Raw genomic sequence first — 23686 nt, 5'->3', positions numbered from 1 at the left:
AGCAGAGAATAGCTATGTGCCACTTCAGGATGTGAGCGACAACTATCTTTTAGCCATCCTTCTCTCCAGTCAACAAGTGACTTTTCCCACAAGTTTTAACAGAGAAAGAATATAAGGACCATTCCATTGGTCTTGTTTGAACTCACTCAGTATCAGGCTTTACAATTCATTATCTTGAAACATAATGTTTACTTGTAACAAGACACTTTTGGCTGGAAGAAAATGCCAGGATTCACAAAGTGAAAACTGTGGCTGCGTAGTACCATTAGTTGGCGATACTTCAGCTATTAGCATACTGTTCCACTTCGGCATTATAATTTGTTTTGGATAGGAAAGAGAAATATCACGACGTAGATAACGTTGGAAAATGTTACACAGTAATCCTGTCAGAAATCTTGGGGAAACATATGTTTTCTGTCTTCCTCAGAACTTAATTTAAAACAAACGGGTGCATTAGGAAAAAAAACTGCTTCAGGAGATTTTAAAGAACAGCATGAGCTGAAAGACATTAGCCAAAAATTATTAATTTTCTGCATTAAAAATCAGCACTAATAAGAGCCATCTTAAATCAAATAATTTATTAAGTAATGACATGTAAACATTTTATATTTACTAGCAAATACAATGTTTGCTGTTCTTTTAAATAGATAAGTAATTCAAAAAAATAAGAATCTATTATTAATGACAACAGATTGATTAGAGATATCCATTCTACTGTACAGTGAGGAATTTGTTCTATAGTGAAGTTAACATCTTGATTTTTTTCTTGTTTTGTTTTTTGACTTAAAGGACATAAAACATAAATTTGAGCAGCACCCCAATATGATGTCAAAGCTGACTTTGGTCTATCAGTGAAGGCTAAACAAGTAATCACCCCCACTCTGGAATTTTAAAAATTGACTTGAGAAGCCAGATGGCAGGCCCTTCATAAACATCTTTCAGAAAATAAATGCCTTTTTGTCATAAAACAGAGAAAACAGTCGAACTGTGAAACACTTCTCTTCTGAATGGTAAAACGAGTATGATTTCATTATTTGCATTCTAGAGTTAACAGTTATCAAGATACAGTACAGATATACATACACATATCCACAGAGTTTCTGCAATGTGGCCTATCAACTAAAATATTTTATCGTTCTGAGATTGTTTGGTGTCCAAGTACACTAAAAACAAAAGAATGATAGCTGCTTAGTCTAATGAAAAATAAACATTTTTTATTTTTTGCCTACTTTATTTCAATCTTTAAATAAATTTTAAATTAAGTCTGTACAAAGTATACTGTTACAGTATATATTTGTAAGTTAGCTAAAATGCCTAAATATAACAACACTACAATAAGCAGCATATATTGGCACATCTCTAATAAAGATTAACTTGTAAACCCAAAAGTACCACCTGCCACAAAAACCTCTGAGATATTTTGGATCCTTGAAGGAGAGTCATGTTGCGAATACATTAGAGATCAATCCTCCCTGGCCTCTGAAAGGAAAAAATACTTTGCTTTTGATAATTCTGCAGAGAACATGAACATCTTAAAATCGAATTGTTAAAGGGTTAAAATCAGGTTAAAAATTAATTTTAAAAAAAGAAAATGTCTTTAGAGAACCTTAGGTTAATAAAACAACGAATTTTAGAAAATCTAATTTATTTTCCCCATCACTGCTGAGGGAGATGAGGAAAGTGATCACTCAGGACCTGATCCTGTTTCTGTGAAAGCTCTGCCACTGACTTTAAAGGGCACAGGCTTGAGCCTTTAATTAGGACAATGAAAAAGATTTCATGTTCTGCAACTAGTCAATTTCTAGTTGCTTTCGGCCATACACACATTACCACAAAGTTGCAATATTTGGGATGCAAACACTAGGGGGAATGCATACAGCCAAAAAAAAACAAAAAACATTTTCACTAGAATTTAAAAAAAAATTTTTTTTATTGAACTTGGCCTTTGCAAATGCTTGTTTTTACAAAAACTTAACCCTGATCATACAGCGTTCCTTTACTCATTATAAAGAGTTTAGCTTTTCAATACATTAGATATTGCAGAGATTCTTGTTTACTGAAAACTGGCTGATAAAAGCCATTTACATTCAAGTACACTCAAGTTTTAAAATGACAAGTTCCAAGTGCAGTTGTTTAGCTGTGTTAGCTTTGAAAATTTGTAACTAATATTTCATTAAATTACTTTAGCACTGGGACTGAAGAGCATAAGTGTTACATTTTAAAGAAGAGAATTGCCTCTATACTTTGTTCTCCCAGAAAGAGGCATTTAAATCAGTTAACTTTTTTTTTATTGAAGTTAATCTTACATAAAATATAGTGCAATATTGACTGCAGAAGGAACCACAGAAGTGGAACACCATTAAATAAATCTGAACTCACACAGATTAAACTTTGTTAAATATTTGTAAATTAATAAAATATTCACAGGATTATAAAATTACAATATTTACAGTAAGAAATATCTAGAGTAATATATACCTTTAATAGGCTCTTTTCTCCAATTTGGGATTGCACGGGAATTATGAATATACGAAAGCTGCTTTGCAGTATAATTTTCCATTAGTGCTAAAGAGAATAATCTATCACTGGCTTTTAAAGTAAGTGACTTCTCAAGGTGGGATGGAGTATTTGAGTACCAAACTGGGAACAGAAGTCCTCCTCAAGCCGTCTGAAGATAATGTAGGACCAGTCTCAATTGCTCAGATTAAGGCTGCTGTACTACAGAACTGCCAGCAATCAGAACCACACAGGCTGCAAAAGGGGAGGAAAGGTAGTTTTCAGCTCAGAAAGTGTACTTACTGCTGGAAAACTCCAGTCACTATGGACTCCAACAAAGGTTGCAAGAGCTTTGATTTGTACTGAGAGCATGAAACTAACAAAAATAAGGAAACACATCGAGGATAAAATTTGTAAATTGTGCTGCATCTCCTTAAAGGGACATTGTTCAGCTCAATAGCTATAGAAAATAGCCTTGCATTATGAATGCTGTAGATAATTAAAATTGAAAGAATTTTTAAAATCCTTTTTTAACTCTTTGCATTGGTCTGTTAAGTCAGCTTCATTTTCTATTCCTTGCTAGCTTCGGTCTCTTGCATACGAGCACAATGCTATTGTCTTTGGTTGCAAACATTACAAAGAAGTGTTTAAATACTTCCAAATCCTGTTTTGGGTTTTTAAGAATAAGATTAACTTTTGTCAAATGTATTGCTACTAATTTTTTTGTAAAATAACCAGAAAACCTAAATTTGTGGTCTAAACTACCCAACAATGTCCTTTTAAGTTTTGAACATTTCACTATTTGACTCTTCTCTCAACTTCAAAGCATATTTTTGTGAATATTTTAAAAAAGAGATCCTGTTCAAATTCTGTTTTTTCCCCTTTATCTAAGTTTTATTTTCTAGTGTATATTTTCAGATAAGTACTTTCTAAGACTAGGAATGAATATACTGGAACAGAACTACACATGATATTGTGAAATATCAGTCTCCTAATTATTTATTTTTTAGGGGATTTCTATGAGTGCCCACCACCACCGCTTACCTAAGCATCTGTAGTCTGAAAAGTAAGTTTCCAAAAAAGTTTGAAATTTTAAAAACAACAATAATTTGTAAATTCACACCTACATTACCGATAGACGTTCTCTAGGTCCTGTAAGTTCCCTTTTTGGTAGTGCAGAGGAGGAAAACTAGGAAGCAAACTTTGTACCTTTCAATTACCTTAGAGATCACATAATTTATTTTAAATGGGGGAGGATAGAGAGGAAATGACAACTGACCTTATAAACAAAGGTATGTTTAGGGCTTCTGATTTCAGGAATAAACCGATATTTACTGGTAAAAGTCTGCCAAAAAACAAAAACAAACACAGGATTACTGGTAAATATTGGTTTATATGGAGAAGAAAAAAATATGTCATTGTGTTCCTGATTTTCATAGGTTAAACTTCTATAGTTCTAAAGAATTTCACACTGGGGCAGATGGAAGAAACAAGCCCATGAAACAGAATAGTTTCAAATTGAATTGCTGACCACACTCTAGCCTGCCACCCATCCAACAGAATATTTTTGGAAATTAAGTGCCCCAAACCAGAAGCCTTATGTTGAAAGAAAAATAAGATTTAAACCAACAAACAAACCCTGTATACCTCCTTCTGAATTTCTTCCCCCCATTTCCAAGCCACTGTAGTTAACTTAGCACTCCTGGAAGATGCTTGACTGATAGACAGCCTAGGAGACTGATGCTCTTTTCATAATTACTTGAAAAATTCATTTGTACATAGTATGGTATCTCATCATCCCAACAACAACTTGGATTTCAGCCTTTGGGATTTTGATTGTCATCCCACCACATGAGATATCAGAAAATATACAATATTTAATTTAGCTTTTAAATAAAGAATTTTCTTATAAGTGGTTATAAACCCTTTCATTTTATTTACATGAATATTTATTTCCAAAAATAAAGAGCTGGTCCACACTGGACATGAGAAGAAGTGTTAAAAGATTAACATCTAACTGAAGTACAAGAAGTTCCAGAATTCTGTGGTTGAATCAAACCACAGAAACATACTACATGAGCCACAGACACATTTTTACATATAGCATTATATTCTCAATAAATATTTACAAACAAGGTCAAGATGACAAGAAACCCCCATGGAACAGAACAATGTGTCATGGCTAAAAAAAAAAGAACAGCTTTAAAATAACCTAAATACAAAGGGAAAACAAAACTTTACATAAAACTTTTGGACAAAAAATCCTCATTTAACTTTTCTGGTAGTCAAAATCTAGGATTAAAGGTTTATGACATCTTGAATACCAATTACATTTAACTTCCTAAACACAAACTTAACAGCTACAGTTAACCAGCTCACTAAGTATGTGAATGGCATTACAAATAGAGATTTCTTTATTTATTGTACCTTTTAAGATACAAGAATGCATGTGGCTGAAATACAAAATACCGTGGCACCACAGAAGGGACTACACTCCACCAATACACCTGTTTACAAACTGGCCATTGTTTTTGATTATATATTTAAGTTGCAAGATGTATTAATCTTATTAGGTGCTACATAAACATGCATGGGAGAACATATGCCATGACAAGAACTGCAGAGAACTTGGACCTTATAAAGTTTCACGGCTACTCTCATGCATGTAACTCCATTAAGGACCATTACACAGAGGAAAGTCTAAGCAAACAAAGCTTTACTCAGAGATGTGTGCTGAAGCACGGCGGGTCTGCAGGAAGGAATCTTCTTCCAAACATATACTCCAGCTCGCCTACGTACCCATCATCATGTTGTTGTTTGATTGGGATGGAATTAGTACTTGAAGCCTGCTGATCCCCTCCCACACTAATTTTGGCCCTTGAATATCCACCCACTGGACATGCCTCCATCTTGCCCAATCCCCACCCTCCAGCTGCAGCATTAGGGGCAGACAGTTGCTGCATATATGTCTGTCCCAGTACATGACATTCCCTCCTGAACAGATTCTCTACTTTTTGGCTTTCTAGCCCAGCAGAGTGCAGCTTGGCCTTAAAGCAGACCTTGAAAGGAAATATTTATACCCTTTTCTTTATCTTTATGGTGGCCGAAGAATATCTGAAAGAGTTTTGTTTTAAATGAACTTTTGTTTTCCTACCTGTTTTTTATCTTAAAAATTCAGGTCTTGTCTACCTTGTGTTTCCTGGAAGACAAGGGATGATTAGGGACTGAGTAGATTTATGGTATCAGATATCTGGGAAAGGAAATCTGATCAATTAAGGAATTAAGTTTTTTTGTTTGTTTTGTTTTTTTACTCAGACTACTTAACACTTTTATATTTAAGTTTAACCTATTTATGTCAGACATCTAACAGCTGAAAACTACCCAAAGAGGCAACATTCTTGGCCCTTATATCTACCTATCTAGGTATTTATATGGACTCAATCATGGTATTATCTGCATGCTTCCCAAGTATTTAAAAACTGAACAATATTTTTTCTCTACTGATCCCAGCCTTCATTTAAGAGTTGAGAGTGCCCCCAAGCCACATACCTGGGGTCCTCCTAAGACACCCATAGTAAGTAAAATGGCAAAGACAAGACTTGACATTCCTGGTATTTCCATGGTGAAAAACAAGCAGAAAAACATAACATATACAGCACTTTTTCCTCTTCAAGTCTTTGACACTCACATTAAGCTCAACCCAATGCACAGACAAGAACAGAACCTCATTTACAGAGCTGCAACAATAACTGAAATGTATACTCTAACTACAGTCATATAAAGGCAGATCGACTTAATACATTTGAAAAAATCATGCTACAAATTAAATGCCTGCTCTTAAAAAAACCATAAAAATAGCCTTGCAGTTGCATAATCTGATGTACATTCTAGAAAAAGAATTACCACTATTACTAGCCAGGTATGCAATCAACACAAGAAGCTTTTTCTGATTTGTCCACACACATTTCTCCATCTAATCCCAGATTAAAATGTAACAAATATGAAAACTTTAACTGTTAAAGGCCTGATGCTGTGGAGCCATTTGGTCATCATGGGACTCCCACTGGACTCAATGCACATATGCAGGATCAGAACCCAAATCACCTTACAAACTGGATGATATACTTTAAACTACAAATATTGAGTATTAAATTGAAATTAATGATGGGATGGGGAAATCTCTGCTTTTTAAAAAAAAAAACAAAAAACTTTCAATGGGAAACTGCCAACTCATCAAGAAAAAAAAAATCAGGAAAGTCCTAGAGACCTTTAAAACTATGGTATTAAAAACCATTAAGTGTTTAATGCACTCTGACCTCAGAACAGTGCTCAGCTGCTCAGAATCTGGAGTAAAATCCAAGCAATTAAAAATCAGGATCATGGGCTAAAACGTGGGAAGGATCCAAAATATGAGTTTTATATCAGAGGATATATTATCACTAAATGCCTTATAACAAATGTAGTTTACTTGTGGCCTAACAATCACAGACTGAAGTAACAAAGTAAATTGGAGATCAGACTAGTAGTCTTCCTAGTCCAGTACCCTGTCTGACAGAGGATTCTCCAGAGGATGATGAGGGTGCATAGATAGTGGCATAATAGTCCCAATTTCTATCCCATTCTTCATGCACCTTAATTTTTTTAAACCCCAAGAATGTATCCGAGGTATTGCTAATTATTTCTTCCATTGTGCTTTTTTTTTTTTTTTTTTGCATTCCTCAGCATTGAATTCCACCTGCCTTCATGCTGCCTATTCACCGAGCTTTGCCAGGCCCTTCTTAAGCTCCTCAGCCTTTTCTAGACTTGGGTAACCTAAATAACCTCACTGTTCACCCTCTTTTCTAAATCATCAGTTAATATTAGGGCTGTTGATTAATCGCAGTTAACTCACACGATTAACTTAAAAAAATTAATGATTAAAAAATTAATCACGATTAATCACATTGTTATACAGTAGAATACCAATTGAAATTTATTAAATATTTTTGGATTTATGCTACATTTTCAAATATAATGATTTCTATTACAACACAGAATACAAAGTGTACAGTGCTCACTTTATATTACGTTTTATTACAAATATTTGCATTGTAAAAATTATAAGAAATAGTATTTTTCAGTTCACCTCATAAGTACTGTAGTGCAATCTCTATTGTGAAAATGTAATTTACAAATGCAGAATTTTTTGTTACGTAAGTGCATTAAAAAATAAAAACGAAAACTTTAGAGCCTACAAATTGACTCAGTCCTACTTTTTGTTCAGCCAATGGCTAAGACAAACAAGTTTGTTTACATTTACAGGAGATAATGCTGCCTGCTTCTTAATTATATCACCTGAAAGTGAGAAAAGGCATTCACATGGCACTTTTGTAGCCATCGTTGCAAGGTATTTACATGCCAGATATGCGAAACATTCATATGCCCCTTCATGCTTTGGCCACCATTCCAGAGGACATGCTTCCATGCTGATATGTTCATTAAAAATATAATGCTTTAATTAAATTTGTGACTGAACTCCTTGGGGGAGAATTGTATGTCTTCTGTTCTGTTTTACCCACATTCTGCCATTCTTATAGCAGTCTCAGATGATGACCCAGCACACATTCTTTTTAAGAACATTTTCACAGCAGATTTGACAAAACGCAAAGAAGGTAACAACGTGAGATTTCTAAAAATAGCTACAGCACTTGAGCCAAGGTTTAAGAACTGAAGTGCCATCCAAAATCTGAGAGGGACAAGGTGTGGAGCATGCTTTCAGAAGTTTTAAAAGAGCAACACTCTGATGTGGAAACCACAGAACCTGAGGCACCACCACAAACATAAATAAATAAAAATCAACCTTCTGCTGGTGACATCTGACTCAGATGATGAAAATGAACATACATCAGTCCACTCTGCTTTGGATCGTTATTGAGCAGAACCCATCATCAGCATAGATGCATGCCCTCTGGAATGGTGGTTGAAGCATGAAGAGACATGAATCTTTAGTGCATCTGACATGTAAATATCTTGCAACACCGGCTACAACCATGCCATGTGAACGCCTGTTCTCACTTTCAGGTGATACTGTAAACAAGAAGCAGGCAGCATTATCTCCTGCAAATGTAAACAAACTCGTTTGTCTGAGCGATTGGCTGAACAAGTAGGAGGACTGAGCGGACTTGTAGGTGCTAAAGTTTTACGTTTTATTTCTGAATGCATTTTTTTTGTCCATAACTACATTTGTGAGTTCAACTTTCATGCTAAAGAGATTGCACTACAGTACTTGTATTAGATGAATTGAAAAATACTATCTTGTTTTTTACACTGCAAATATTTTTAATCAAAAATAAATACAGTGTACACATTGTATTGTGTTGTTACTGAAATAAATATATTTGAAAATGTAGAAAACATCCAAAAATAATAATAGAACACCATTTATTTAAATGTTTAACAGCGTGATTGAGATTAATTTTTTTAATTGCTTGACAGCCCTAGTTAATATATTAAACACGGGTTCTAATATGAAACCGTAAGGCACTCACTGTTAACCTTTTTCCTATGATAAAAACTAACAGTACCATCCTATTGTTTTCTGTTCCTTAGCCAGTTTCTCATTCTCCAGGACTGAGATTCTGTCCTGCACCATAATCTTCTGACAGTCAAGGAGCCTGATACGGCTTCCTGATTTTTAAACAGCCAATGGTGATAGCAGCCTAGGGCCTATACATACATCAGTAGAGAAAAGGAAAAACACAGGCACACTGTACTCCCACTGACAGCAGGAGGAAGCAGCTGGTATATGAAGCAGCTACACCACTTTACTCCAGGACTCTCCCAGGCTGAGAGAATTCTCAGATGGCCACTTTGGACTAGGATTCTGACCACTTTGTGGTGCTGGAGTGATACGCAGTGGCCAGAACGAGGAAGATAACCTGCTCCCCCCAACAGTACTTTACCTCTCACCCTAAACTTAGTTTCCTTAGTAGAATCTTGGGAGGAACTGTCAAAGGCTTTTAAATATCAAAATATATTAGGTCAGCTAGTCCTACATTACCCACTATTTTGTCAAAGCATTCAAAAAAATCCTAGTAGATTATTAGAGGGTCAATTTTCCTTTGCAAAGCCAGGCTGGTGTGGCCCTATCGTGTTCCTCTAGATGTTTTATCATTTCAACTAGACTACATGGTGCTGAAGTAAGAGTCTTTGGTTTGTAATTCTCAGGCTCACCCTTAATGTCTTTCTGAAAAAGAGGTACAATATTTACTACTGTTTAGCCCTAAAGTATACTAATCTGAATGAGACATTTATTTTAGTTAGCAACTCAACCATTTCATTCCCAAGTTCCTTCAGAACTCTTGGATGAGCTCTGATCTTGGTTGTAAAAGGGCTTTAATTTATTAGCTTTGGACATTTCAGTCTTTTTGGATAAGGAAGATGAGGTACTCTTAAAGAGCAGATCAAATTCAGGGACCTTTCAAACTCTTCTGCTATGAAACTGATGCAGAGATGTCACTCAGCTTCTCTGCAATGTCCTTGACCTCCTTAGTTGTTCCTTTTACAGCCTCATACTTCAGTGAACCCAAATTCTCTCATAGCCTTCCTGCCTCTAACACAATTCAATATTTTATTTGCTCTCAGCTCTTCAAAACCCCTCTTAACCCTAATTGCCATTTTACATGTTACCTGCCATAGGTTTCTATCCACTTCACTCAGGTTGGGCTTCCATTTTCAAAAAAATACTTTGACTCCAGTAACTTTTATACCTTGCCATTTAACCATACTGATTTATGTCTTGACTCTCTGCTTTCTTTCAGCTTCAGGGCCATGCACACCTTCTTGGATGTTTATGAGCTTTTGCGATACTTAGGTGTTGTCCTTGTTGAGTCTAAGGATTTTACCATCAACCCTTTTGATGTTAGTGTCTTTTTGACTAACAACCTAATTTTCCTGAAGTCTTCTTTTCCTAAGTTTAGTATCACCTGGTTGGTTTTAAGATATTATTTCTCCTCTCCTGAGAACGTTGAACCTATAATTATACCATGGTCGTGATTACTTAATGGCTGAACTATAATTATTTCTTAAATCAATTCTTGTGTTAGTTAGTCCTAATCAAGAATCTCTCTTCAATAAGCTGTTACAAGAAGCAATCATTTAAGGTGTCAAGTAATTACTTCACCAAACTGTGCTCTATTGTCACCTGACCAGATCATACATGGGTAGCTGAAGTCACCCCTTATTACAGTTTTATGAAGATTCAACTCCCTCTTTGCTCTCCTTCAACAATGAGCAGTCAATAGTGTATTCCTGACCAGGAAGACAGTAATACATTTGTATCCTTACAACTTGGGATTTGTCTCTACGCAGATTCTAATGTATGATCCTCAACTCTAGTTCTCTCAGATTCGATGGAAATGTTTTAGATATAGGGCTACTCCACCATCTCTATTACTTAATCTGTCTCTCCTCTATTGTTTATAGCCAGGTAATACAGTATATCTGATTTTTATGATTCCACCATGTTTCAGTAATGCCTATTATATCAAGGTCCTCTTCCATTGCCAGGCATTCTAGTTGATCTATTTTTAAGCCTTTCACACTGGTACAAAGACACTTACAGTTTTTATTTTTGGCTGTGTGCCTTTTTCTTAGTTAACTCCTTAGTCTGACACCCTGTTGCTTTTCTAGACTGTACTGTTGCAATCTCAACCTGCCTTTGCTCCATTTTCCACTGCAAATTCTCTCCTAGATGCAAAGATTCCTTTCTATTACTGACAACCCAAGCAGATGCCCTAGTCCAATCCAACTGCTCCATTGCACCTGTCAGCTCTCTCTCATCTCCCAGTTTAAATAATCTTCTCAAAACCTTATCAATGTTCTGTCCCACCAGTCTGGTTCCACTTGGGTTAAAGCAGAACCCAATCCATTCTAGATCGGCCCTCCTTACCCGCCAAAGCTCCTCAGTGCCTAATTTTATTTACTCTCCATAGTCTTTACACCCTCTTCTCAGCTACCCATTAGCTCTCTAAAGTGCTTCTCTGTCTAGCGGGCCCTGCATGTACCAATAAGAGCATTTCAGAAAAAGGTACCATCATAAATCCTAAACTCAAGCCTTTTTCCTAATTAACTAAACGTTTCCACATCCCGGATCCCAAATGTACCACAGCCACAGGCTTCTCCCCAGCACTCATTAGAAGTTTACCTAGATATCTCTGAGATTTTTACCTTTGAACCTGTGAAGCAAGTCAGCAAACAATTCTCACAGTAACCCTGTATTTGGCTATCCATATTTCTAATGATAGAATCTTCTGCCACCACAGTACATCAACAATTCACAACTATCCCCATCTTCTGAAGGGACCTACTTTCGTGTGTGAAGAACAGTCACTCTCCTCTCTCAAAAGGTACATCCTCAATTAAGGGTTTGTCCCTTCATTCTGCCTTGCTGCTCTCCAATCATAAGAGGCTTTCTCAAGTGGAAGACTGATGAAGCCAACCCTGAGATAAAACCAACCTACAATATCTATATATGCTGTCTTTGTATAGAATTCCATCTCTCCCCTCCTCTAGTGCAGCGACTCTGGCCTCAAGATGCAGTAATGGGGCTCCCAGGACTACTAGTTCCTTGCACTGCTTGTACAGATGTGCCATTTATCCACAAGGCAAGCAGTCATTCTGTATCTGGTGCAGTAATTTAGGTAGTTGCCATCAAATTAATCTATGCTACCTCCATAATCAAACTAGGAATTATGACTGTTACTGGAGGAGAGGGATAGCTCAGTGGTTTGAGCATTGGCCTGCTAAACCTAGGGTTGTAAATTCAATCCGGGGGCGGGAGGGGGCATTGAGGGATCCAAGACAAAAATCTGCCTGGGGATTGGTCCTGCTTTGAGCAGGGGTTGGACTAGATGGCCTCCTGAGGTCACATGCAACCCTGATATTCTATGATTCTAAAGTTTTATCTTTCAGTTAGAAGCCAAGGTCTGATTTGCTTTACTTTGGCCCACCAACTAAAGAGTTTGAGTCAGCACACAAGTTACTATATAGCATGGCAAAAGCCTGCAGAAACCAATTTCCCAGGACTTTCATTGCCTAATGCAGCATGGAAGCCCAACAAATTTTTTGCTGAATCAAGCTCTTAACGCAGTGTGATCAAAAGGCCTATCTGCAAACTGAACTACATATGCTGACCAAAAGAAAAAACATTATTACATATCAGTTTGAAGAATTTAATTCACAAATGTTAATCGCAGAAAATAGCTCTTAGGCTATCTAGTCCATCACTCTGCAACACTGCCATGCAGCACTGAAAGACCTCCACAGAACCCACATCACTTGTTCTCTGTCTGGTCTTCCCTTGAACAGATATGCCCCACTGACAACAACTCCATTATCTCAGCTTGTAGGCAAATTATTTAATAAAAATCTCTCTCCTAGAAAACCTGAATTCTCTCTCTCTCTTACACAGCATTTTTATATAAAATTGCACCTATTAAAAACAAAACATTCTGATAAACCAATGGCAAATTATGGACTCTCCTGCTCATCAGCTGATTGAAAGTTATAATCCAATCTCCCATAATCATAGAGTCAGAGTCACAGAATCTAAGGCCAGAAGGGGCCACCAGATCTTCTAATCTGACCACCTGCATATCACAGGCCCTCATGCATCCTTCTTATTACAATCCAGTCTCAAAAATCTTGGCAACTTGCCCAGAAATTGAAATGTTAGCTCTGCTGAACCAATGCAGAAAGCAGGTTCTAAAGACATGAACTGTTCTCTGAAGACATGCTGCCCAGCGTTCAGCCCCTCAAGATTGTAGCAGGGGACTGCTGGATTTGAGCACCTCTGCTGATCTCAAATTACATGACATTATAGAAGGAAAAAGGCAGACAATGGTAGAACAGGTCCTAAACATTGGTAGACCTCCTGCACACCTAGAGTGGGGTTCACATGGACAACACATCTCAAAAAACCACAACTGTCTACCTATGTGCTACTGAAAAATCAGAATTCTTGATCATTGCTGGTACCTAATCATCCAGCTAGGGACCCAATAAACTCCTAGGTTGTGAACCTGGATCACAAAAGCCAGAGACACCCTCCCAAATGAGAAAACTGAAATAGCTCCCTGTCAATTCTTCAAATTGTTTCCTCCAGCCAAGAATTCTTAGTCTTGTATGGGCTGACGCTCTTCCAGCTAGTCTTTATTCAAACTCCAGTCTCAGCTAGGCACTGGGTAAATTACTACACTGTGCCAGATTACATGAGATGAAAACACAGAACTAGGTTTCACACACCCCTTCCCGTACTAACGACACCATAGCCCGTATTCCATCATAAACCATGCTTAAAGCTCCCTGCACACACTGAACAAAAGCACAAAACACAACTCTGTGGAATACTTAGCGCAGATGACCAAGTATCCAGGACTGTAATATGGGATCTTTCAGAAAAAACGGAACTGAGCCACTCAAGACAGCCACCATATACTCCTGCTAGGGTAAAAACCTCTTCCTGGCCAAGTTAGCTAATAGCTCTACATAAATCAGCTAAGACATCTGCTTATCTGCCACCAGGCGGACAGCAACCAGCAAAACCCCCCATGCATAGTCTCAGTATCACTTTCAGGACTAACACAGATTGGTGTGGGTCAAGATGACCTGGGAATCCAGGTGTTGTCGCAGCTGTCTTTCTACAGCCTTCTCCACAAACCAGAAAATTCAAAACAAAAGTGATAAAATGAAGAGTTTGTCAACATCAAGATTTTTGTTTTGAGCAAGGGCCTAATCATTTTCTTAAGAGAAGTAGGCACTTTAAAAGTAGTATCATCTAACGGACTCTGTCAATCAGCTCTTATAACAGCCTTCACACCTTCCCATTGGTTCTCACTAGCCAAGAGGGATATATATGTAATTTACAAGTTCTAGCCTAAAGCTTCCTCAGCATCTCTGTGACCAACAGTAGAGACAAATTAGCCTTTCCTCCCTTCCTACACAGCTTCAGAATAGGATTTCAAAAACTCTGTGCCATATTCAGTCAGACTTAGTACACAGCTTCCATCATTAGCTCTAATTCCTCTCTCACTACAGTGTCCTATGAGGAAAAAGCCAAGGACGAGACTATGTAGGGGCCTCCGTTACTTATAGCTAATGACAGAAGTAACAGATGAGCCAACTGGCCATCAGAGCAGACTGAGCAGTATTACCCCCAAACAGGAGCCATTAGCCTCTGAGGTTGGGCTGAAGAGGGGGGATCCTTCAGCCTGATGACAGCGGTAGGTTAGCAACCCAGAGTATAACATCCATGTCTAAAGCACCCTGTAATCCAAGCTCAAAAACAAAATGCAGAGGATGGCCAGGAATTGACATGGATACAGAAACTACCTAGGACAGTCCCCTGGTGGTCATCAGGAAATCCCAACGCATCCGAGAAGAGACATCATCTACACGCAGAATGAAATCAACCCAATGTAAGTACAACTCTAGTTACCAGTGCAGGCTGTCCTTTGCATTAAACTTCTTACGACCAAATTTTCCTCTCAGTTACACTGGTACAATCATACTGGCATCAGAGGTACAGAAAATCTTCACAGAGGAGAATTCAACAATCTCCCTTTTGTGCTCTTACACATCATGTTAACTGATTTTTAAAGATATAGACCTGATGTGCTCTTAGTCTCTCAACACATCACTCCACTTTTAGGTTTTACTGGAATTGCAGGTTGCAGAGTTTATATCTTGTTCCCAGTGAACTGTACAGCTCTGGAATTGAGAGTGGGATTCTGTTTCCCCCACTCACCATCTGGGATCTACTGTGTCACTACTGCTCACTTGCCAGTGCAGATTTTACACTACCATGGAACTTGGGGTGCTAGACATGCCAGTCTCACAGAACAAATGAAGCTGAGGTAGTATGCACTAGCAGGCACAGTATTCACCTTTGACTGATAAACTAATGTCATTGTCTGGGGACCCAATGTCTGACAAAGGTACTTCAAAAGAGCACAGCAGGTACTATGCCACAGCAACTATTCATCCTCCTCCCTTCACCCAAAGGACTTCTTCTGATCCTTCCCAAGGTAACACTTCTGAAAAATATTTCCAAGAACTGTTGCAGAACGCAGCTGCCTGCTTCGTAAGAGAACTGTTAACACCCAGCCTCTTATGAGGTACCTTGGTTAATGATCAGACAAAAAGTTTGAGTTAACTGATGATAAATCTACCCATTAATCTAGGCCTGAGCTGCTTGAACAACCTTCTTGCAGTTATAGAGCATACATCTTCTTCAAAGCCATCCAGCTCTGCTGGACCGTTTTCTTCCCATCCTGAAGTTCTAGTAAAGCAGGCCTGGTCCTTCTCAGTTCCGGGACCACAATTACGGGCTCTCCCCTGAAGGAGGCCAGAGTCCACCTGGGGCTATCTTCAAGGCAAGATTACAGTACAAAGCCTTTCTATCTGTGTTAGTACACCTTGCTCTCCTTTTTCATAACCTCTTCCAGTTCAAATCACTTTCTTTGTGCCCAGTTTGCTGGTTAGAGAAACTAATTTTCCTGAGTCAGTGGATCCCGTTTTGGTTTATTTCTTTTAGTTTCACACAATGTCCTAGATGTGTGGAAACCAACACTAGAAAATAAATCCCCACTCTACCCTTCATTTCCCATAAAATTGTGATTAGAGAAGTATATGTGCCTTGAACTACCCAATTAGCCAGCTGAGATTTTGGTACTCAGTTCCTATATGCAATCTAGGGCTATTAAGATTCATCACACTGATAAACTCAACATATGACCCTGATAACCCTCACACGCTTTGTATTTCACAAATCATGGAATAAATTTCAAACCACTATATAAGGTGACTTTACATGGCCTTCATGGATGCCACTCCGCCTTGTTCAGACAAAAGACAGTTTTCACAGTAACTAATATGCTTCAAAAGACAAAAGCAGAGAGACTAAAAAAACCAAACACAAAGCAAACCAAAGACCACTATCTAGCATGAACGTATGAGTGAGGAGATGGAGTAGCACTCGTTTGAGAAGACGTGCATAACTGATTCTTGGCCTCACCACTCCAACACACAAATTCCTTGCTGCCAAAATTTAGAGAAGCATTTTCCATTTGCATTCAGACCATTACTCTTCATAATTCCAAACACACAAGAGATCAGTTTTAAAAGAATGCCACACATTTTAGGTCCAAAGTTTAGATTTTGGCTAACAAAATTTCTAATGATACTAGGTTTAGAGAAGTTCATTAAATTTAAATTACATGAACTTTTAAAATATCTATCACATCACACCTCCCTGCCACGTTTGCAACCCACACAAATCTTTTTGCACAATGGTAGAGAACCAGAGCGTTAAACTGACTGAAACCAAAATGAACCTAGCCAGTGTAAAGGGGCACCATTAATCTCATTTTTCTCTCACGTTATCTTTCATTTTACAAACAACATGCAAGATTCCCACTGATGAAAGATTAGAAGAAAAAAATCTCAGATTAGTTTGTCTTTTTTGTCAAAACATCATTTTGACGGCACAGTGTCTGCAATCAGTTTCACTGTTACACTACCAAACCTTCACTATACTCAGTTTCCACCATTTTTGTGGGGGAGGGTAAAGAGGAGTAAAAAGCTTTATTAAGTAAAAAGAGAATATTTAAAAAAAATGCAATAAAATGTGGTTGTTAAAAGCACAAAAACTGGCAGGGGACTCAGAAGCAGAGGTATAATCTGCAACTACTTTAACCTTTTTTCAAACAGTCTAGATATCAAAACTGACCTTGACTTTTCACTATCCAAACTGAGTTTACAGCAAAAAAGTAGAAGCTAAAATGGGAGGTGAAAAGTGAAGGTAAAGTAAACCTGGAAAATTAAAAATGCTAATGTATTAGCATACTAATGGATTTTTTAAACATTGATTTTTAATTTAAAAAAAATCTTGACAGTGTTCACTAGCAGAAAACACTCTCAAATTAACTTCAGCAAATTCCTGTCTTTCTGAAAACTACCATGAATTAGGAGTAGATTTCTGAATGAGCAATCTGATTTCTAACTAGCCAATCATACACGGATGCTCATTTTCTACAAACTGAGTTGGTAAAGAACAGAAAATTCAGCACTGCTAGTTATACTCTTGAGTTTTCATGTTTTGTGTAAGTTCCCATAAAGTTTAAACCTGTTTTAGCATTCTTGTACATCAATGTCAGGATATCCAACTCCATCCCAGACAGCTTTGGAAATAATAGGAACAAGTCAATCAGATTTGGTATATGCCCTGAAATGGAAAGTCTGGACTTTAAAAAAAAAAAAAAAAAAAAAAAAAGTTAGCATCTATGAAAGCTGCTGAATCCACTGAAGTCCTCGATCCAAAAAGGTTAGCTTATTTTTTGCTTAAAAAGCTTTAAATGTTTATCCTATAGAAATTAAAATGGAGGAGAGAGACCTCTGAGGAAGGGGGAAGAAACATGTAAAGGAGCAAAAAAATATAACATGGTAACCCTTGTAAATTCTTAAAGGCCAGAAAAAAAAAATCCAAAAGGTCAGTTTCAGAGTTTACAGGTACTAGATTACATAAAGGTGGAAGTATAATGCAAAGCAGCATAGTCAAGAACTTCAGATTTTAATTATTAAAAAGTTGTATGCGTTAGGCATTAGATAAAAATGAATATCTACCAAATCTTCACTGACAATAAAAGTTACTTGGCTATGAAAAATCACTTCAATTTATAATATCAATATTTATCCTTTCCCCCCTCCTCCCACTCCATTCCTCCCCAAATTCAACTTATTTTTTTTCTTGGGAGACGTATAGCACCACTGCATTAGAACGTACAAGAAATGAAAACAGTGAGTACAACTGATATAGATCCATTGACTTTTTATTACAAATTTACTTGATCACGTGGCTTCAAAAAGTTTAAATCAATACCCTATTTTCTGTATGGTAGTACAAAGCAAAATCTATTTTACAAATTAAATACCTAAAAATTTGACAAAAATAAAGTTTTATGGAAAACAGTTATAAAAATCTTAAATCCCCTTTTACGAAGGTAAGAGGTAACATTCCCTCCCCGCCCCTGCAGTCGTTATACAATATTAATATTCATCATTTTTAGAATAGGTAGGTATATTTTATTTTGCTGTTAGCATACAAAAGTCATACTAATAGCTTTATTTGTATATACTCCAGTTAGTGCATGAATGCCATCTGATTGTAATATAATCAACTCTCTTTAACTGAATCCTAATTTACATTTAATAGTTTGCATAGTTTGAAAGGGATAAAGGTTATACTATAGCTAATCATAAAAAGAATGGTTACAGTGCTATTTTTAAAGGCAACAAAGTAATTGCTCCCAAATGAAGTTATCGGTTTGCTCTAGGCAGGGGTTAAAATTACCAGCAGCTTTCTGCCTTGCCTGATGTGACTATTATGTCTCTCTAGCCACTCAAAGTGGACAGCCTCTCTAGAATGCCTGAAAAGTTCTTATAAACTGCTAGTTTTGCACTACTTCTCAAAGAACACTACACTGAGCAAATTTCAACCCCTGCAACGGATACTTAAAAAAGTGACACTGTCAAGTATTTTTTTAAAATAAAAGGTTTTAATTTTTAAAACTCTCCATTGTGTATGATGCCCTCTAAGAAGTTTGAAAATAAATACCCACTCCTCACCCCATACTGCATTTTTCTATTTGGTGACAACTGAATTTTCCCCCTCCACTTCACAGGGTGCAAAAGCCAACTTGGCTTTCCTTGTAAACTTCCTTGTTGTCATAGGCATCTTCAATGATGTCCACAGTTTTCTGGTTTGTTAGCTAGCTTTTGCTCCCCCTGTGGCTGGATGGCTGCCTCTTGCAGCACAAGCAGAACAATAAATAAGAGGCATGAATCAACAGTGGCTAATTTTTTTATTTAATTTATCAGAGACAGAGCAATTAATTTTTTTTAAAACAAAAAAATGAACTTAGATTCTGGAGGACATTCTCCATTAGATTATAACTGCTTTAAAGAGAGGTCATATTTTAATTTTAAATTACTTGACAGTGTCCCTTTAACTTAAAAATAAACGAATGTCAGTATTGCAATGAATTTCAAGTTTTCTTGCAGTTAGTCATATAAAGTAGCTTTATCATGCTCTTGGACCTTTTCTACAAGACATTTAAAAGCATATCATCAAGGAAAACATAAGGCATATTTTTCAGGAATTAAATTTCTTGGCACATTTGAGCATACTGTCTTTTTAGAACAACACATATGGTCAAATATACCATTACCTTTATTCGTCTAACATTAACAGGGTTTTCCAACTGTATTTTGTTTTAAATACTGAGATAAAGAACCTTGGTAAAGTACCGAGCACCTCAGGAAAAAAAAATGAGATGCCAATAAAATTAAATAAAATCCTTTACAGTCATTTAGTCTTTCATCAATATCATTTATAAATTCCCAGAATATATGGATGTGGATTTAATTTAAAACAAAACACAAAAATAAAACACTGACCACAAGTTCTCAGACACTGTTCACAACACTTTGCTATAAAACTGTGTTAAACTGTAATGGTATGAATGGAACTGCAACAACTCATGCACTTCTTCACCCAGTCAGATACCATGTAGGATCTGAATTTTACAGGTAAAGATTTCCCTTTAGTCAATGTTGACCATGGGGAAAAGCCTATGTATTTAATAAAGCTTACATTAACTCAAGAGTAAGGAAGGACACTTTGCAGTGTTTTCACTGACTCACATTACTTATTGCTGATAATGTAGAACACTTGTAACTATGAGCAATGTGTGTCAATCTGCAGTATAACTTTTAAAACCGTAGTAAACAGTAGAACCAAGACATAGTCAAGTAGCAATACCAAAGCAATTAACTTCCCTAACTACATCTAGCAGCATGGAGAATGCAGTCCTTTCCGCCTCACGGTCCAAGTACAATAAATGAAACTGCTCATCAAACCCTCCAATTAAAAAAGCAGGTTATTAGACATACGTGCAATTGAGAACCATTTCAAATATCACATTATGCACTAAGAAAGCTTATTTTTACTATCTGGAAACAGGAAAAGTGCACCTTAATGAAGCAATTTAATCATTTCCAGTGATTGTTACAGAAACAAATCCTTAACTTCTGTACTGTCATCTCATATTTAACTTTCTGTGAATACTAAGAGCAAACTTTTTAAAAGGGAAATGCGTGCAATGGAAATAGTTTTTGTTTTGACACTTGCAGTACATCTGCAAAACCAGAGAACTATATTTTTAATGGGAAAAAAACCCAGAAAATAAAAATCCTTTAAACAAACTTTTCCCCCCTCTTCTAGGCTAGATCCTTTACAATCAATGAGAAGCACAGATAACTTCCTGTTCCAACAGGTGGTGTCTTCTATATACAGCAGTTAGGTCTACACGGTTAAATTTGTCAAGAATGTTAAGAAAAATGATTGCATCCCAGTAACTTTTGAGTTGAACAAGATTCTTGTGTTTCTTAAATGTTTTCTAGAGAATTGCAACCAGAAAAATGTACTGTTTAAGGCATCTTTTATAACATTTTCTCTTCACTCATAATGATGATAGTCATGCAGCAGTTTAATGATAAAAATATATTAATATTTTACTATACAGCAGCAAGAAGTTAGTCAATTAAAAGCACACAAACTTTTTAAAAGAAAAATCTGTAAAAAATCTATGACTATAAATATTTCAATTTGGAGAACACAATTTGACAAATTAGTGTTCTGCTGAATTCTGCATTTTCATATCCTACACTTTTACTAAATCTCACAAGTACATACTTTTGATAGAAGGCTTGTACACTTGGGGGGGTCACAACTACATTTATAATGTAAGTAGCCAGTATAACTAGCACCACAGCTACATGGAAATCCTTTACATACACCATCTTGGCTTTCACTTTTAAATGAAACTGAAAATCCATGGCTCAGTAGGATTACTCTATAATTGTGTTGCACTGATTTCTATAACAGGCCTACATAAGTTAATAGCACTGGCACAAATCAAAGTATAGGTTCAGACCTTTTACAAGTTTAGGAGATAGTGCTAGTGCCAGTGACCACATAAAAGACTCACTACCTGTTGTCCAAAAACAGGTTTACTGGAAATTGCTGCACGTTAGGTAAGTACTTTAAGTACACATAATAAAAAAAATATATTATGAACAATACAAGTACATCTCATATACACAATAATGACAATACGTCTACTTAGTTGTAAACCAAACAGGTGCAGAAAAATATTATGGGGGGAGATTCTTTACTTTTCTCTCTCTCTCTTTTTTTTTTTTTTTTACTATTTGAATAACTTTGGTTCAAACGTAAAAATCACAAGTTAGCAAATTTCATTTAAATGCCTTTTTTAATAATTTTTCTTCATGTTCACAGAAGTTTCACTGACCATTTTATATGTTTAAGGTCCAGATGCAATGCATATTGTATAAAAGAGAGCACTTATTGTTTACCTTGCATGAATTAAACCTACGTACCTTTTAACTCTACAAACTTCTGCATAACATTTAGACAAAGCTCAGACACACAGCATGCCTAGCCCTCATATATATACACATCTCTAATCACAGGTATATAGGGTGTCAAATATACTATAATAACCTCCATGTAAGGTTTGAAATTTGGTAACAAAATGAGAAGAAAAAACTAAAAATATTATTTTACGTGTTCTAAAATATCTCTTTTTTGTGCTAAAGTCAAATGTTAGCTCAACATGAAAAGGACTTTTTTATATAATTCAGCAATATTATAATCTTGACCATTTTTGCAAACACTTTTAATAATAATAGCTTAAACGTGTACAAAAGTTCTTGGTTAATTAGGGAAATAAACACTCAGTTCTTTATATTTTTTTTTAATCAAGTAGGAAACACAGTTCATATATAATGTTATTACTTTTTTTGTTTTTTTTTTTAATTTTTTTGTTTTGTTTTTAGCAGCTGCTTACTGTTTTATATGGTGGATAAAGTGGAGGAACATCCAGCGATGGGTGGCCAGTCGGAGAAGTTGCTGAGCTGTCAGTTTGTGGAGGTTGGTTGAGTGGGTGGTGCTCCTTTGGAGTTATTAACAGGTACATTTTTTTTGTTGATTTTTTTGTTGGTTTTACTTTTTTTTTTTGTATTTATCTCTCTCTGGTTCTGTGTCTGGGGTTCTCTTTATTACAATATAAGTCTCTGTCTGTGTGTGTATGTGTGTGTCTGTGTGTGTGTCTCTGTGCAGCAGGCAGGGAGGCAGCCAGGAGCCAAGTCGGGATCAATCCTCCTCCGGCTCGTCGGCCTGCAGCAGCGCTCCGGGGGGCCCGGCGGCGGCGGCGCTGCTCTCAGTCTCCGCCTGCTGCTCGGGCCCGGAGGCGGCGGCGGCGGCCCGCTTGTCCCGCTGCTTCTCCTGGATCTTCTTCATCTCCTCCGAGTACTTGCAGAAGGTGTGGCCGAACTTGGCCCACACCTTGTAGGGGACGGTGATGGAGTTGCGGTAGGTGGGCTTCACCTCGCTCACCCGCATGAACACGCCGTACTTGTTGGAGCCCACGTCGAAGAAGAAGCGCTTGTTGTCCACAGTCAAGGAGGTGCCCTCGGGCAGCTCGGCCGGCTCCTCCTCCACGCCGTAGTCGTCGATGAGCTTGGCCAGGGCGTCGCGGAACTCGATGAGCCCCTGCGCCGGCAGCGCGATGGTCTGGCCCTGCGTGGAGCCCAGGCCGGGCCCCCGGTTGACGGTCTGGCGGATGCGGAGGAAGCGGCCGCGCTGGTTCTCCTTCAGATCCATGTAGTACTTGCGGTTCTCCCGCACCAGAAACTCGCTCTTCAGCGCCCGGCGCGGCTCGTCGGCGGCCTGCGCCAGCTCGGGCGGCTGGCTGGGGCCCAGCTGCGCGTAGTGCTCGATGAAGTCGCCCAGGTAGTCGCGGAACTCCACGGCCACCGACATGGAGAGCGTGAGGCGGCTCTTGTTGCCGCCCGCGCCCACCTCGGCGATCTTGAGGAAGCGGCCCTTGGCGTTCTGCTTCACGTCCAGGTAGAAGCGCTTGTTCTGGATGTCCACCCGCTTGGAGGCCAGCTCCTGGGTCTCGTGCTGCAGGCCGCCCCCCGGCCCCCCGCCGCCGGAGCCCGACCCCCCGGCGCCCGGCGCGCCCCCGCCGCCGCCGCCCTGCTCGCTGCCACTGTCTCTGTCCGCCAT

At 37.8% G+C, this 23686-nt stretch overlaps 1 protein-coding gene across 3 annotated transcripts; it reads right to left on the bottom strand.

The window, feature by feature from the left end:
- Positions 1-559: 559 nt before the first annotated feature.
- PURA (purine rich element binding protein A) lies at positions 560-23686 on the bottom strand. 3 transcript variants are annotated; one of them, XM_030571647.1, is made up of 4 exons: positions 22464-23686; positions 3776-3841; positions 2479-2751; positions 560-1479 (listed from the first exon to the last, which is right to left on the bottom strand). In XM_030571647.1, exon 1 carries the CDS (start codon positions 23684-23686, stop codon positions 22769-22771), a length of 918 nt encoding a protein of 305 aa, XP_030427507.1. In that variant the 3' UTR covers positions 560-1479; positions 2479-2751; positions 3776-3841; positions 22464-22768. The 3 variants fall into 3 exon arrangements, with proteins under 3 accessions (XP_030427507.1, XP_030427506.1, XP_030427508.1); XM_030571646.1 differs by having other exon boundaries at positions 560-2751; XM_030571648.1 differs by lacking the exon at positions 2479-2751 and having other exon boundaries at positions 564-1479.

This window comes from Gopherus evgoodei, chromosome 8 (genome assembly GCF_007399415.2).
Source record: "Gopherus evgoodei ecotype Sinaloan lineage chromosome 8, rGopEvg1_v1.p, whole genome shotgun sequence".
Taxonomy (NCBI): domain Eukaryota; kingdom Metazoa; phylum Chordata; order Testudines; family Testudinidae; genus Gopherus; species Gopherus evgoodei.
The sequence above is the reverse complement of the archived record's forward strand: the minus strand, read 5'-3'. Positions and strand labels throughout refer to the sequence as shown.

Bases quoted from the DNA above. Each gene is read 5' to 3' on its own strand.
- PURA (XM_030571646.1), bottom strand. From the start codon at position 23,686: ATGGCGGACAGAGACAGTGGCAGCGAGCAGGGCGGCGGCGGCGGGGGC.